The sequence below is a fragment of the Spermophilus citellus genome (genome assembly GCF_964194105.1).
Source record: "Spermophilus citellus genome assembly, chromosome: 2".
NCBI lineage: Eukaryota > Metazoa > Chordata > Mammalia > Rodentia > Sciuridae > Spermophilus > Spermophilus citellus.
The window spans coordinates 77,212,534-77,230,873 of record NC_138183.1 but is presented as its reverse complement, the minus strand read 5'-3'; the positions used below and the strand labels follow the sequence as shown (position 1 = coordinate 77,230,873).

At 37.4% G+C, this 18,340-nt stretch overlaps 1 protein-coding gene across 1 annotated transcript in view; it reads right to left on the bottom strand.

Annotated features, from left to right (window-relative positions):
* Window positions 1-9,090: 9,090 nt before the first annotated feature.
* OSTF1 (osteoclast stimulating factor 1) overlaps window positions 9,091-18,340 on the bottom strand; it is a 54,065-nt gene continuing 44,815 nt past the window's right edge. Inside the window, exons 7-10 of the mRNA XM_081278788.1 lie at window positions 17,402-17,451; window positions 15,202-15,280; window positions 11,392-11,490; window positions 9,091-9,265 (exon numbers count right to left, since the gene is read on the bottom strand). Of these exons, the coding sequence (XP_081134914.1) occupies window positions 9,207-9,265; window positions 11,392-11,490; window positions 15,202-15,280; window positions 17,402-17,451 (287 nt within the window). The 3' untranslated portion in view covers window positions 9,091-9,206. The remainder of the gene's footprint in view (window positions 9,266-11,391; window positions 11,491-15,201; window positions 15,281-17,401; window positions 17,452-18,340) is intronic.

The window sequence follows — 18,340 nt, the reverse complement described above, 5'->3', positions numbered from 1 at the left end:
GGAGAATGCGAAGAAAGGAAATGCAGACAGTATAGAAACTCTTGCAAAAAGTATAAAAATAGATTGTGAAGGAAATGAGGTCAATAGATATGGTTCATTTTCTTAAGATGGGAAAACTAATGTATTCATAAGTTAACATGGAAATGAGTCAGTACAGAGAAAATAACCGGTGATAGAGGAAAGACGCAGAGCAGTGGCTAAATTGATATCCTTGAATAGATGTGAGAAAATGATATCTTATGCACATGTGGGTAATTAAGGACTTACCTCCATGGTAAGAATTGGGAATGAAGAGAACATACTTATAGAATCTGGGCAGAGGGGAGATGAGGAGATGGGAATTGGAGGTATTCTCCTCTGATCTCTTTAGTTTTCTCAGTGAAGACAAAAGCAAGATGGTCACCCAAGGGGAAGAACAGCATAGGGTTATACTGGGCTGTTTGGTCTATGGAAGACATTTGAATTTTATTCAAACTTAATAGTATTTTAAGTTGTAGAGATCATTGCACAACAATGTGAACATAGTAAACACTACTGAACTGTATTCTGCAAAATGTTTACTATGGTAAATTTTATGTTATGTGATTAATTCCTGAATTAAAAATGAAAATTAAATTTAAAAAAAAATACATGGTGGTGATGGCTACACAACTCTGAATATATTAAAAACACTGAATTGTATACCTTAAATGGGACAATGCTATGGTAAATAAATTTAGATTTCTTTAAGCTGCTTAAAAAGTAAAATAAAGCTGGGTGGTGATGGTGTATACCTGTAATCCCAATAACTCCAGAGGCTGAGGCAAGAAGTTCTAAGTAACTTAATGAGATCCTGTTTCACAATTTAAAAAATAAAATAAAAATGTCTGGGAATGTGGGTCAGTGGCCAAGCACCCCTGGGTTCAATCCTAGTACCAAGAGATAAAAATAAAATATAAAAAAAACTTGAAAGCACCTAAGCAATAACATGTTGTAATATAATTTTTAATAAGATTAAATAATGAACAATGCCTCAAATTACAACAAACAACTCCTTATTAGTATAGAAATGAAAAAAGAATTCCCATGGATTTTATAAAATAGAGTGAAAGAAAATATATGATTGAAGAAACTCTTAAGATATGAGCTATTAACTTTTCTCATTATAAAGAAACTATGTTAGAAGAGAAAGGAAAATTACTTATCTGGAAAATAAAGTTTATTATATAGCTTGTAGTAAAAAGGAAAATGAGATAGTACAAGATGTATATAGTTGCAATTTGGTATGAAACTACGATCATATGAAACAGAAAAGACCCACAAACTAATTTGAACACAATGAGATTTTATGCATATTGGTATGAATTCCTGTGAAGCCATTATTAACATTATGATAAAAAATACTCAAAAACCATTAAAATAAGCAAGGTACATCAATAAAGACTGGGAAATGAAGCTGGCCTTTTAATCTTTTTTTTTTTTTTTTGGCCTTTTAATCTTATTTATTTGAAGTCATTACAAAGTTTACTGGGCTCTTGTTGTCACAGAAAATATAGCAGTCCCAAGTTTTTATTGAAAAACAGCTTTTCATCATGGTTTCATTCTTTAAATCTTAAGAATGGTCTAAGAGATAATGTTGCTATAGAAGTACTAAATAAAATCGTTTGCTATGTTTAATTCTTATTCCTCAACTTCACTGACACAATTATACATAAACACAATTTATACACAAACACAATTATTTGTTTTTAATGAAAACTTCCTCATTCAGGTTCATGATTAGGACAGTTATTAAATAATTACTTTTCCAGGCACTATTCAAGATCATTTACATGTATCTTCTTATTTAAAAAGGGAAGCACTTTAAATATCCATTTGCTGATAGATAAATAGAAAGCAAATGACGATGGCTATTCTGTGGTTGGACATACTCCATGGAATTGAGTGATCTTATTGTAGTAACTGTGACACAATGAAAATTAGGACACAAAACATTCAACTCCTGCTTATCTAGGAGTAGGTAATAAAGAACAGCCACAAAACATGAATATATAAACTCTATCATCTCAAATTCCCTTTTGGTTAACATTTCAATTTCTCCCCATGTTAGGCATGTTAACATTTATCAGGAGGTATATAAAGTGTTTTTGAATGGTTGTCGATTTGATCAGGCCCTTCTCATTCCCCTATATGGCTAAAAGGCAGTTGAAGAAAAAGAAAAGTGAGGAGGGAGAGAGAAATCAGCTGAATATAAAGTACCTGGAAAACCCACTAAAGGAAAAAATGCCCACAGTGGGAAAATGATCTCTCCAACAGCAACAGGATCTAGAAAGGAGCACCCACAGCAACTATCTCAAATACTTTCATCTGATTCCTCACTAGGGCTCAGCTGTCACTCAGTTATGCTCCTTTTAGCAAGTCACTTCGGGGCCTCAGGCTCCAGCAATTATAAAGAGGAAAGGGGGTAAGGCACAGGACTGACCATCTGAGCACTGTTCAAGGATAAACTTTAGGAATAATTCTCGTATTAGCAGGTAGTGTTTTCTTGCTGAAATTTCCTAAATATATGCTTAATAGTCATAGGTAGTAGTCGTAGTAACAGTAATCAATGAATTCAGACAATATTATGAGGAAAACAACCCTGTTTCTAACTAATAATGAAAAATAGAGGGACAGATCATAAGGAATACTTTTTGATTTTAAAAGAGAGAAGAAAGGTATTCATAAACATAACACAGTCTCTGTAAGTGGTGGCCAAAACATAAACCATACATGGAAAGAACATGACTCATAGAAGAGGGATACTTCCAGCTCCACCAATAGCAGATCACAGATCCAGCCAGCAAAACCCTCCAACTGAAACCTGACTATACCAGGCCACACTCAAGACTCAGCTGGGCTGTAACTAGAAGATTCCCAAGTCACTTTCAACCTAAGACTGTCTCCAAAGAGTGGGAAGCTGAAGCTCCAAACCTTGGTTCTTATCCCAATGAAAAGAAAATTTAAAGTCAGACACCAAAAGTCAATCAAGAGAACTTTTATTATCAGTGAAAGTGAGGCTCAAGCAAAAAGCACTCCCCATCCCAGAGAGTGGGTCATCTCCTAGCAGAAAACAACACTGCTTCCAAATGGATTGCTATTTGTTGGATGTTTGCCAGGAGAACTGGGCTCTACTTTCCACAGTCTTCCCCAATCAGATGTTTATCTCCTCCTTCACATGGGGGCAGGGAGTTTCTGACCCCAGATGGTCCTCTCTGGAACTGTCATGCTGGCCATCTTGTTCAGGGGGGCTTCCTCTACAAGTCAATTCCATGTTAATGTGGGTGCAGGGGTTGATGACCAGGCACTATTAGTGAAACTTCCCTTCTGATACACACTGAGAAACCCATGGCCATAAATCCTAACTTCACCACGACCTTAGCAGACCCTGCCAGGAGTTAGCCCCATTCATCTTTCTTTCATGAGGTATTTCTTAATTGGCTCCCTTTGTTTCTGTTTATTTTCAGTTAGTATACCTGTTGTTGTTCTGCAAGTTCTGCAGCAACTCAAAGAAACCCCGTGGTCCTGCCATTATTGGTTCACATTTCAGTGCTCCTTACTAACCACTGCCTAACAAAACCCAATGTCTGAACCCTTGTTCCAACGTTAAGCACAGGGATTTGTCATGTGCCCTGCACATGATGCCCAAGGTGTATCACATAGCAAAATGGGTTATGCTATAATCTGAGGATCTTAAAAAGCAGGCCTCTGATGGTGATCCTCTAAAAAGTGAACACAGTGACACCTTGCCTTCACAGAGAAGGAGCCACTACCTGATCCTCATCCAGGCATATCAAGAAAAGAAAGTGGTTCAGAAATGACAGGTGATGGCTGCAGGCCAGGCTTTCTCTACAACCTGGTGTCACAGTGACACGTCCTCTCTACCTGATAGCCTAGGAGGACTATTGATTTCTCTGAAGCTATTTCTAGTTTCCATTAATGACTACATTTGGCTGATTCTTCAAGTCAACCTGCATCCCAGGAGGCCTCACTTCTACATCTCAGGCTCACTCCTGATATAAGAAGGCATTTTCTTGGGGCCTCAGGAGTCCTGCAATGGGGAATGAGGTACTCAATTTAGTTTATGTTCTTTTATTTCTTGCTCAAAATTAATGAGAATTATATTTACTTAATTTCTGATAGTCCCTGTCTTTATCCCACTGATACCATGAGACTAAATTCTTAGAGCTTTATAGGAAAACATGAAGTTGCAATGCTTATCTCTTTGAGTAATTGGACTGTTTTAATTTTGAGATAATGTAGGAGCAAGATGATAATACCCAATTCCCCTTTGAAATCAGCATGTACCAAATACCAGACCCATGATCATTGAAGACCCCTTCAGAGTGACAATAGAAAACTTGAAACAGAGGCAGAGACATTCCCCTCACTTTTGCCTTTGAATTATTTTAATAACATAATAACCAGGTCTTTTCTAATTATGTAACTCTTTCCTGTAACTGGCAAAAGGAAATTTACATTAAATACCTCTATTGTACGTAAACACACCTGGATGATTGGAAGGAAACATCATTTTCTTCTACTCATTTAAAAGAATATTTAGGAAACTCTGCTCTTCACAATAATGGTAGTGCCTTTGAAAAATCTTCATTGACATAATTTTACACAAACACAATTTATACACAAACACAATTATTTGTTCTTAATGAAAACTTCCTTATTCAGGTTCATGATTAGGACAATTATTAAATAATTACTCTTCCAGGCACTATTCAAGATCATTTACATGTATATTCTTATTTAATCTTTAAAACTCTAGGTAGTAGGTGCTGCTGCTTCCTCATTCTCAGTTAAGGAATCTGAGTGTCCAAGGTTGCTCAGCAATCAGCAGCAGAGGCAGACCTGAATCCAGAGTTTGACCCCAAAGCCCGTGTTTTATTGTTGTTTTTGTACTGGGGATTGAACCCAGGAACACTTAATAACTGAGCCACATCCCCAGCCCTTTTTTTTATATTTTATTAGAAACTGGGTCTTGCTAAGTTGCTTAGTAAGGACCTCACTAAGTTGCTGTGGCTGGCTTTGAACTGGCGATCCTCCTCCCTCAGCCTCCTCTAAGCTGCTGGAATTATAGGCATGCGCCACTGTGCCCAACTCACAGCCCATATTCTTAACCACCTCCTGAAACATTCTAATGCTTTCTATCAGAAGTGAGAATATTTACCAAAGATAACTAACCACTTTTCTTTTGCTGATAGGTCACTTTCCTCCCATCTCTTCTGCTTTCCTTCCTGCTTCCTCTCAGCCTAATGCATTCCTTTAGATTGGCCCAGTTTTCTTGTCCAGCCACTGCCAGGAAACAGGCCTCATTCCAGCTCCCAGTCTACAGACCGTGCAAGCTTAGGCAGGAGGCTGAGCCTCCTGGGAAACCCAAGCAAGTGTCCAGTGGTAAAGGACAACAGCAGAACTGCCCAGAAAATGTGAGGTTTCTTGTGTTGTCCACAACCAGCAGCCATATTTGAGTAAGACAACATTCTCTGACCCTTTCCAGGGATGCATTTATTTTCATGTCTACATAGAAATACACAAGGAGCTCTCAGACTGAGAGAACTATTGAACTGAGCCATGTGAACTCCAAGAAGGTAAACAGCTGTCATTCTAAGCTTTCCTGCTTCAACACAGAAGCAAAGAATAGGAAATTCTGGAAACTTAATGGTAAAATCTGCTTTATTAAATCATATTTCTTTAGGATTACAGGGAGCCAAAAAGTTTTGCCGTAATTTTTCTGGGGGAAAAAAAAAACCCTCCACATAGATGTTTTTTAAAAACTGCTAGGTTTGGTTTAAATAGCACAATTAACTGATTAGCAGCATTATGTGCTAAATTTATCAAATGCCTATATCAGGGATTGAGCTGGAAAAGTAGCTGCCCTGTGTCTGCATATATTCTGGCAGAATGTGAATGACAGAACCTCTGATGGCTGCAGTGAGCAGCCTGTGCTCAGTGTCCACAGACCTGCATGTGACTTCACGCAGAGTAACCCTGAGCCAGCTCCTTAACTTCTTCAAACCTCAGCTTCCCTAGCGAAAGACAGGGCACTCATGTTCATCACCTGGGTGGCTGTAAAGATCAAATGACATCATGTCTGTGAAAGTGCCTTGCACAGGAACTGGCAGGGTAGGCATTTAATAAGTGATAGTTTTATTTAATTTTATATCATTTTAAGGGAGGGGTAGATGTAAAGCCATGTTATTAAGCAATAAGGAGACGGAACCATAAATTTGTGGTTGGCAATTTTTCCTTCCCTTAAGAAAACCATTCACCCAAGCTGTATTTAAAACAGGGATCGCACAATCTTTTATTATGTTACTTCCACCACCAAAACCTCACCTTTTCATTATCAGATATTTCAAAGTATGACTATATAATTTATTCCTACTCTATATATTACTGCTATGTATATATTTACAATATAAAAATCAGGAGGAAAAACAAAATCAAAGTCAACAGGGAAATGTAGACGATCAGAGGTAAATGCTATGTTCTATGGCCCAACAGAAAGTTAATCATCATTTACAAAGATGAGGAACAAAGTGCTCCCAATAAGAAAGAAACCATAAATTCTACATAATAAAGAACATTGATAAAATAAATTTTACATGAAAAAACGACATGTTCTCCTATATAATTTTTAAATTATGTAAAATTTCATTTTCAGGATTATTTCCAAATTGATTTTTAAGATTAAAAAGTTGGGTCACTTGCTTTGCTTAACATTTCCTTTTGGGTTATGTTAACATGGCTAATCTACTGAAAAAAAAGGAAGCCCACTGGGACTCACTGAAGATATACAGAAGCTGAACATTAACACACGGGAGTCCAACAACAAAATGTGTGCAACAGACCTTCCCCAGAAGAGAAACTAAAATGAGAATCCTGACAGAAACTGTCCTTTGCCTAAAGCTTCTGGACCTGCAGCTGGACCATTGTCTTGCTGCCTGAGAGGCCAGAAGTTACTTTCCACTCAAAGGATGCAGTGGCTGGGAAGGAGTTCAGGCCACAGTGATGGTCAGAAAGTTCAGGTTACAGCAAAACCTCCAATGCCTATACTATAACCAAAGACTATAACCAAAGCTATCTTCTGTGCAGTCAGAGCAGTGGCAAGTTCCTAGAACTGATTTTTTGTTGCTGAGTTCAGCATTAAATGTTCTCTGAAAAATCTCAGATCAGTCAGATTGAACAAACAAGAAGCAAAAATAAATTTCCCATAGAGTTTTGACTGCAATTAAATAAGCTATCTTGTTTCACAAAAAATCCTGCATATACCTAACTCTTCCCCCTAACCCTCAAAAAGCTATAGTTGTCCAACCTTCAGGAATTCTCAAAGGTTCAATTATGTTAAAAGCAATGATATCAAGCATAGAGTATTTTCTTAAAATTTTTTCTATAGACACACAACTTTACTGTCTCTGCCCATTAAAAAATTAAGTGTTCAGTTGGTTTCCATCCTCAGTCTCAAAATATAGAAGAGCAAAAAAAATTACAAGGCTCTCAAAAAGCTTCTAATTAAGGGATAAGCCTCATTTTAAAGAAAAATCCTTACATGTTCTATGGGAAAGATATAATTTCAAGGATTTTTGTATCTTCCAGTTTGTTTATGAAGAAATACGAATGATTAAATCAAATATAGGAATGTATTTGTTTTGAGAATAAAATGTCCTCTTTCATTAGTTCAGAGTTTGTGTTCATCCTTTGCTGTCACTACTTGTACAGATTCCTTTCTACTAAAATTCAGTCAGTTGGGCTGGGATTGTGGCTCAGGGGTAGAGCGCTTGCCTAGCACATGCAAGGCCCTGAGTTCAATCCTCAGCACCACATAAAAATAAATAAATAAAATAAATATATTGTGTCTAACTACAACTAAAATAAATAAATAAATATATATATATATATATATATATATATATATATATTTTTTTTTTTTTTTTAAATTCAGTCAGGGTATTTGAAAGACCTTGAACCAGTTTTTCCGGGTATCCCCTCTCAAGGAACCCACAGAGAGAAAAGCCAGTCACAGAAGAAAAGCCTGCGGACGTAGCTGCTCACTTCCTGAGCTACCCACTTCCTTCTTCAAACATTTCCTTCTCTTCACTAAACTGTTTTTCTTTTTTCAAATTAGCACTGAAGTCATCTTGCAAATATACTTCTGGGTGGAGGGCCAGGAATAGGCAAATTCCAGTGGCCAGGTCATTTTTAACATCATCACTGCAGTGATACAAAATCAAGTCCTCGGATGCAGTTGCTCTCTGCAATGTAAAGGGAAGATTCTGCAAAAGAATCTGAACCATTATGAGCTAGACCCACACCAGGAGGAAACAATGTTACCAAAGAGAATGCGTGCAAAAAAATGTCATGGCTCCTGTCTACTCCATCTGAAAAACTATCGCATCATTTATGAGGAAATTAATATTTTTTAACTTTCAAACCTTGAGCCAGCCGTAATGAGTTACTAGGTTTCTTTGCTTTCATTATAATTTTGGCTATAAAACTGAACATCTCATAACTATTAGAATTATGTTATTAAGTATGCATCTTCTTAATGATAATTTTCTTTGATCATAGCAAATACAGAAAGCTAAATAAAAATGTGACTATCATGAGACTCTTGCGTTTATAAATACAAACATAAATTTAACCTCTTCTTACCTGAATATAAAAATCTTTATTTATCAGCAATGGTAATAGCATGAAAAAAACAGACAAAAGGAATAAAGTAACTTAAAATGTTTATTTTTGTCAGAATAGCTGACAATTTCCTATTAAGTATTTTGGTATATTATTATAATAAGCATCCCCCTCCTTGAAAAAAAATCTATTCAAAATATCTCAATCCTTGAGGTAAAGAACCCCCACCCCCCAAAAAAAATCCCGATTTAAAAAAAAATCCTTAAATTCCTTTAGCTTGATAAATAGAAATAATCTCTTCTTGTTCTACACTGGTGAACATAAATGTATTTTATACAGCAAGGTATCTGGTTACTTATTGGCAAATGAAGGTGAAAACTATTCATTTCCACGTTCTACTCAATCACAGTGCAACACCGCAACGTTCATATATACTTTTTTTTTTTTCTTTTTTCTTACAGTTACCAATACTCTTCTGGCAACAATAAGGTTTTGGAATGGCAAAAGGAAAAAAAAGTTTTAGGTCTCAAAGCTCCCGAAGGGAATTAATCTGAGTCTTCATCATCAAGATAGTCCTCAGCGTTGCTTAATGTTCGAAGTGCATCTAAAAGAAATGGGCAGGAAAAGCAAAACAAATTACTAATTGCTCAGATTTTCTTTTTACCTGTCAAAGCTTCTATCAGCTCAACAAACTGTACTCTTCCCTATGACCCTGGGTTTGTAAGTTTCATGAGATTTTTTTCCTACTGTTTAATCTATTAAGTATCTGCTATTACAGAAGCACACAAATACAGTGGTCCACATGGTCCTTAGATGTGCAGAGTAAAGTACACAGCACTGAGTAGTCTGTTTCTAACAAAGCTATATGCACGGTGATCAACTTGGAACACACCAACAGCCACTCCACTCTGACAGCAGTGCTCAAAACCTCCTCTCTCCGAGTGACAAGTGCACATGTGGCTTCAGGCACGCCACAATCCTTGCCTTTACCCGAAGGCAAGGTCACTGGGTAGAAAGATAACTCACGAGAGGAAGGAAAGAGAACAAAAACAGGGAAGCTTCAGATTCATTTTAGAAAATACTGAAAATAAAGTATACTCAGAAACAAAAGATGGAAATGAAACAAGAACATTTTAAAATAAAAAGAGCTGGACCCCACCAAATGTTATGTCAACTTAAGCAGGACTCAGAAGAAAGACAACTGATTTGTAGCTGTCACCTATTCAACCATCTACTCAAATCCTTGTAGCAGTAGATTACCCTATCATTTTGGAGGGAACAAGATGGAATACAAATACAGGCACATTGCTGGAGCTCAATTAATGGAGGACACGGAGGGATACCTGAGGGAGAAAAAAGTTTTCCCAGAGTTCAAAAAATAATGGGAATTTTATTACACTAATAAAAACAGAAAATTGACAAATATCCCACTGCACAGGTCAAGAACTATAGAAGCAATAATGTCATCCAGCTACAGGGAAACAAATGTCCTTTGCCTTTATAGTGGAAATTTCTTTTCTCAAAAGTCTTTTTGCTGACTCTCTATACCAACATAGATTAGTTAAACTTTGGGCTCTAAAGTAATACCAAAAAGGTCTGAAATAATGAGCAGCAATGCAAAAGACTTGCAAAAAGTGAGTCTTCTATCATACTAGTTTCGTTCTATAAAATGGTGAAAAAAGTGTCAACTGTTAGTTTATACTTTAATGGTATGAAAGTGTCAAACATCAGACAACAGAGTAAAGCTTGAGATGTAAGAAGAAAGGGGTTTAATGTTCTCTGTATTCTTCTCTTTTTCCTCTCTAGGCTTGCATGAGCCAGGTGGCTAATGACACACTGGAGGGGGATAAAAGGAGGTGGACAGGAGGTCAGGTCAAGGCACATCCTCCCAGGATGCACAAGAACAAATCCAGGGGGCGACGTTCATTAGACTACATACTGAGAAGTCAAATAAGCAGCTGATCTGAACAGTGACCACGAATGACTCAAGTGTGTCTTAACACCTTTCTTTCAAAACAACCACACATGCTTTCCTTTATTTTTCAAATTTATTCTTCCGTATGTATTATGAATAACTTCCAAAATGTCTAGCAAAGTCTAGAAAAATTTCCACTACTATTTATTGATACCCTCATATAGGCTAGAAACAAAATATAATCAGCGAGCTATTGAATACTTAATTTGAATAATATTTAGCCATAACCACTCATGAGTACATATATGAAGTGAGGGAATTCAGACCACGGTTCTCTGGAAAGGATTGTGGAAAGCAAGGTGATGAGAAATTGATTGTAAGGAATAAATAAACACACACACAAACAAAACAAAACAAAAAAACACACATATAAACATATACAATAGTGAAAGATCTGTATCTTTCTTCAAATTTGTTTCCTGGAAGGTATTCTATTTTGGAGGTTCTGATTTAGAGTAAGGAGATATATATATTCAAACTTCAGGACTATCTAAAGAGTTTATCAAGGGCTGGGGATGTGGCTCAAGCGGTAGTGCACTCGCCTGGCATGCGCGGGGTGCTGGGTTTGATCCTCAGCACCACATAAAATAAAATAAAGATGTTGTGTCCACCGAAAACTGAAAAATAAATATTAAAAAGTTCTCTCTCTCTCTCTCTCTTAAAAAAAAAAAAAGTTTATCAAGAAAAAAATCTTTTCCCATTCGTGAGCTGGTCATGGAGGCACCAGAGGAGAAAGAAGGATTTAAAACAAATACCTGTTCCCTGCTTCTTTTTCAGGAGAGATGCACAGGCAGCATTAGTAGCCATGTCCAAGGCCAGCTTCTTCTCATTGTTTCTTAAGTCTGTTCTAGCACCTTCCCAACACAAGAAAAAGAAGTTAGGTGTCTTTAAAGACTATACAGTAGTAGTCAATCCTCTTTCCACCAAGGCTAACCACATTTGGCAAAACTAACTAGAGAACAGTACTGGACCAAAATTAAACTCCTTAAAGTAGTGTGTGTGGCATCTTTAACCAGGGACCAGCTGCTACACCTGTGGTGCCTATGCTGCATTGAAACACAGCCTTTCCCTTCCAGTCTCTACGGGAGTACTCATGGACCTTTCTGTGAGTTTACCTTCCCCTTAGTAAATCCTAAATCACCACCACACCCCAGTGGTTATGTGTGCCTCCGCAGGAGTCTGGGGAGTTTAAATTCAACACACTCCTTCCCTCTTGTTCTGCTCAAGAAGGTCTTTTAAAAAATACCTCTGGGTTAATCTTGAAGGGATTAATATTTTCATATCTGTACATACATGCTCATGTAAATTAGCAGAATGGCAACACACACACACACACACAAAAAAAAAAAACAGCGGCAACTCATTGTTCCCCAATTCATTGTTACAGTAAGCTCTTTTCTATCCACTTGGACTTTGTGCTAAAAATTACATCAGAATCCATTAATACATTTGCATTGTATTCCTGGATTCTGTCCAGTCTTTTACCCTCTCCAGAGGTAACCATTCCTACAAGAGAGCCTGAGTTCTTGTTTCCCTTATGTGTATGCATGCATCCACAGACATATGTGAACATGTATACAAAATCATACTACATATGTTGGTTTGCAATGTCATACTTTTAACAATATACAAATGGTGCTCTTTTCTGGCAGCATGCATATAACTGAAATATATTTAAGTATTTATAAATATTCCATTTTATGGATGATCCAAAATTTATTTAATCTTTGCTTTAATGATAGGTACCTAAGCTGTTCCTAACTCTGATTATCACAGATACTACAATGAACATCCTTAAGCAACACATCTGTTCACACAAATACTTAAAGGACAGTTTCCTAAATGGGGTGCTGAAATATAAAGATAGGCACATTTTTAATTCTGTTAGCTACTACCAGGTGACCTTCCAAGAAGGTTCTCTCAATTCACCCTTTCTGCCACAGTATTTTCACCAATTTGCAAAAATCTCATTCTGTTGACCAGATCTGCATCTATCCCTCAGGTTATACGGAAATTCTCATTCTGTCAAGTCAAAATTCCTGAGGGCTAACAGTTCTATGACAAATAAATTAAATTATATTATAGAACTCATACTCATGTTTATCAGGACAGGAAATATTCAGAAACAAGGATGCTAGAGAAGAAACACATTTATTTCCTGAGTTCCCTTGGAGCAGCACTAATATAAATACAAGGTGATCCACACAGTTAATTTTAAATTTTATAGTAAACACATTTGCAAAAAGTGAAATTACTTTTAATAATGTTTTACTTAACCTACTAAATATCTAAAAGATCATTGCAACATGTAATCCAATATAAAAATTATTGTGGTATTGTACTTTTTCCACTAAATCCTAAAAAAAATGGGGTGTGTATTTTATATTTATAGTACAACTCAATTCAGGCAGCTTCTTTTCAAGGGCTCAGGTGCACACAGGCTAGTGGCTGCTCTTGGCACAACCTTCAGAGGAGCACAATAGTGGACCTAATGCTGTTTGACTATCATGGTTTGGACATGCTCATGCTCAAAAGCTCCTGTGTTGATGCAGGGATATTCAGAGCCGAAATGATTAGAATGTGAGAGCTGTAACCGAATCAGTCCATCTAGTTTGAATAGGCTGGGTAGGTAACTGTAGGCAGGTGTAGCATGACAAGAGGAGGTGGGTCCCTGGGGGTGTGCCATGGAAAGGTTCATCTTCTCTGCAGTCCCTTCCCCCCTTCTCTGCCTCCTGGTCACCATGAATAGAGCAGCATTCTTCCACCAGACCCTTCTATCTTGATGTTCTTCCTCTCCTTGGACCCAAAGGAATGAAGTTGGCCCACCATAAACTAAACCTCTGAAACTATGAGCCAAAATAAATTTTCCTTTTCTAAGTCATTCTTGTCAGGTATTTTGGTAACAGCATCAAAAACTGACTAACACTCTGCCCTTTTAGACCTAGAACTTATATCATCAACATACTTAAAATCAAAAGCATTTCCTCCTATATATTTCACAACATTGCCAAGGATCCCCAATGATGATTACATATCACTTATGGCCTGGTCCCTTGTCTACATTATAGCCTCTGAATCAAGTTGTGTTATGGGGTATTATGTCTGGCCCTCTATAAGGGTTCATTAATAATGTACGGGACAAATGGATAAGTGGATGATCAGTCCATAATTTACATGTTTCCTCTGATAGTCATGGAGGCACCAGAGGAGAAAGAAGGATTTAAAACAAATACCTGTTCCCTGCTCCTTTTTCAGGAGAGGTGCACAGGCAGCATTAGTAGCCATGCCCAAGGCCAGCTATATATACTATAAGCACATAGACTGTATAAAAACAAGGCATCTCTCATTCTTGTACATCTAACAACTACTCAGCTCAAAGCAAGGCACAGCAGTCCCAACATTCTTTCTTATCTATCAAGACTTTCCTATGAGATTAGCAACTTTGCCTGTGCAGATTTCTCAGAAAAGATGTCCCCCATATATATGTGAACACACCTCTTTCTTCTTCTTTTTTTTTTTATTGGTTGTTCACAACATTACAAAGCTCTTGACATATCATATTTCATACATTAGATTCAAGTGGGTTAAGAACCCCCAATTTTACCCCAAATGCAGATTGCAGAATCACATCAGTTACACATCCACAATTTTACATAATGCCCTATTAGTAATTGTTGTATTCTGCTACCTTTCCAATCCCCTACTATCTCCCCTCCCCTCCCCTCCCATCTTCTCTCTCTACCCCATCTACTGTAATTCATTTCTCTCCTTGTTTATTTTCCCATTCCCCTCACAACCTCTTATATGTAATTTTGTATAGCAGTGAGGGTCTCCCTTCATTTCCATGCAATTTCCCTTTTCTCTCCCTTTCCCTCCCATCTCATGTCTCTGTTTAATGTTAATCTTTTCTTCCTGCTCTTCCTCCCTGCTCTGTTCATAGTTGCTCTCATTATATCAAAGAAGACATTTGGTATTTGTTTTTTAGGGATTGGCTAGCTTCACTAAGCATAATCTGCTCTAGTGCCATCCATTTCCCTGCAAATTCTATGATTTTGTCATTTTTTATTGCTGCATAGTACTCCATTGTGTATAGATGCCACATTTTTTTTATCCATTCATCTATTGAAGGGCATCTGGGTTGGTTCCACAGTCTAGCTATTGTGAATTGTGCTGCTATGAACATCGATGTGGCAGTATCCCTGTAGCATGCTCTTTTAAGGTCTTCAGGGAATAGTCCGAGAAGGGCAATAGCAGGGTCAAATGCATACCTCTTTCTTCTAAGGCCCTACAATCCTTCAGATATGCACAGTAAGTTCTTCCCAAAGATAATATCCATAATTTTAAAGCTTTTAATTTATAAGTAAAGGTTTCAATTTAGAATTAAAGCAACATAAATAACCCCAATAATTTCATCTCATCATACCAGCTCTGTGGTATACACAGAAGAGGGGTTAAAATTACAGTTTAGAAGATTATTATTCTTTCTACTATTTCAAATAGTATAATTTTATGTGACCTCTTTTTCTGGGTAAGCAAAGACCAGATATATTCATCACGAACATTACCTTTTGCCAGAAGCAGCTGGACAATGTCTGCATAACCCTTCCAGGCAGCAGCGTGCAAAGCCGTGTCTCCCAACTTGTTCTATGATGACAGAAAGGGAAAGCGGCATTTTAAAATGAGAAGGTGTACTGAATGCAGACATCAAGTTTCTCTAATTAAACCTAAAATGAGAACAAATTATAGAAACTACAAAATTCCAAAGGGAAGAGTGGAGGAAGAAAGGAGACTCCAGCCATGAAAGATGAGTCATTTTAGGGAGTGGGAATGGGATGGAGTAGAAGTGATGTGGCAGAGCACAAGCTGAAACTCAGATGCCCACAGAGGGGGATATAGGAGAGAGCAAGGAATTGACCCTCATAGAAACCTGGCAAGAATTTGGAATTAGGGGTTCCTAGAGACACTGGGGTAAGAATGAGGCATGGGGTAAAAACAGGTTCTAGTTGAAAGAATAAGAAGTAACCAGAACCCCAAGACCCCCCTGTTGCCAGACCAAGTAAAGATGGTGGAATAACTTTATTGAGAAATTAACCAGATAACTTCCAAGCTTATGGACATAGGTAGCAAGAAGACCAGAAACCAAAAATAAGGGTTGGGTGACAAATTTACAAACTAAACAGTAAGATGCCTCTCTCAGCTACTTTTACCTATCCCACTGCCCCAGTGTGTGCAGTTAAGGGAACACACCCAGGCAGGAGGCTGTAGGATACTCCTCTGGTGAAGCAGTACAACCCCACATGAAGAAAAGGGAGGAGTGCATTTATAGTAGCATCTAGGGGTTGCTCAGCAGCAAAACAGCCAGGACCTCACTACTTCACCCCCCACAAAGAAGCCCCCTGCCAGCCAGAAATGGGTCCTACCAATCATAGACTGGAACTTCCCAAACTGACTGCCAATATGTACCTTTTCTTTCTATAAGTTGATTATTGCAGATATCTGTTAAAGTGTCAAAAAGCTGACTAGTACAAGGTACTTAGGTCATCTGGGGACACTAACTTCCAAAGGGACTATGGGAACCACAGTCTCTCTCTGCCTTCCCGTCTAGAAATATGATCTCTTCCTATCACATACACTCCCACCACTTTGATGCCATCCTCCTGAAGATCTTCAACAGAGCCATGTTGATGCCAGAACCATGCCCTTAAACCTCCAGAACTGTTAGCCCCATAAACCTCAATTCTTTATAAAGTAGCCTGCCTTGGATATTTCATTATAATAATAGAAAATTCACTAATACAGGAATCAAAATGGTATCAGACTTCTCAAAAGCAACCCTGGGAACAAGAATACCATGGAGCCACATCTTCAAAATTATTTGCAACCTAGAATTGTGATCAGTTTTTAATAATCAATCCCAAGCTCCTCTTTCTCAGGAATCTACTTGAAGAAATGATCTCCAACAAAGGAAGACACGGGTCCAGAAAAGTGACAACACAGCATAAAGGAGAACGTGATTCTAAGAAAGATGGCAAAAAGTAGCAGAGATGAAATTGCTCAGGTTGGAACATGAAGATGAATTGCTACAAGAAGGGTGAGACCAAGATGGGAAAAAAAAAAAGTTCATGGATTATCTTATACAGACAGTCTATCAAGGGAGTATAAAACAGTGCAGCAGTCCTAGTGACAGAAAGAACAAGCTAAATAAAAGTCAATAACTAAAGAGAAACAAAAAGTTATACAAGCAGTGAACATTACTTAGGGACAATAATGTAAACATTATACAAAGAAGGAAAGGTTGGATGCTGAGATACTGGGAGATGGGAACTGGGGAGCTGACAACCTTCATTAATCATATAGGAAGCAAATATACACATAAAGATGATACATGACCAGACGGCTCCACCAGCCTATTCCTCAGTAACACAAAGGTACATACAGGAAGAAAGAGCTAACAGCTGAAAGTGATGCACAAGGAGATGAGGGATAGGTACTTTGGGCTCTGTTGATTTTAAATTTTACTACAGTAATAACAGTGTTTAAAAACTGTGTACTAAGGAGCAGGGGTGTGGTTCAGTGGTAAAGGGCTTGCCCAGAATGCTCAAGGCCCTGGCTTCAAATCCCAGCACCATTAAATGAAAAAGAAAAGCAAGAATCTATGTGTTTATAGTATTTTGAGTAAAATACTTTATGTGCCCATAAGCTGTACTGTGCCAAAGAGAACAAGGAAGGTGTGTTAAACGATTTCCTCATACTGAATAGTCTCACCTGTTGGTTCAGTTCAATATTTGGCTGAGTAAATAGCACTTCCACTATATCTGAAATTCAAATAGAAGAGATATTTCTTAAGAATGAAAAGTAAAAGTCTGATAAAACTAAGCATAATAATGTTTAAAGAGAGTATTCTTTAGCAGAATCTTCAATAAAATTCTTATTATAAACTTCTCAAAATTTATGTAAAGAAAAACATAATAATCTAAAGAAATAGAAATATTTTAAGAAAAAGATATTTTTTTCAAACAGGTTTGGCTTTAGTATTTTCATATGATAGCTATTAATAGGAATAGTTTCACACTTGCCATGATACTTAGCATTCATATAACTAACATGCCTATTAGCTAAAATAAGAGAGAGAGTCACAGATTTTCCTTTGGTTATGCTCTTTAATTTGTCAGGCTCTTTATTTCCCATAGTGGGGTTTATTTTTTTGTGTATTATAGAGAGAGGTAGAAAATGGTAGATTTTTTTGGCTAGGATGAAATACATCTAGACTCCATCATCATCTAGAACTCGTCATAATCACTGATTGTAACCAAGTAGCCACTGAATCACACACTTAAGCAACGCTGTCTCCCTTCTCAATCTACAATTGTGCATTAAACTTAAAATGCAAAAAGCTAGAGGAGACAGTTCTGCCCTTTTCTTCTGTAAGATTAGAAAGTGGGTTTATTTTTATACTACTGTTGTTTTCTAATTAGTTGTCTTTGAGAGGAAAAAGAAGTTTCCGATTTTTCAAGTGAGAGGTCTGTGAAGTGGGCTGACTGGCCACGTTCCACCCACTGTTCCACAGGGCTTCCAGGAACAAGGCTTTTGACTGATGTTCTAAAGGATTTGCAAAAGATAGCCAATGCTGTTTTGGGTTTGTTTTTTTTTTTTTTTCCATTTTTGTGAATCTGACTCCCTTAGGTGAAACACATTTTAGCATCA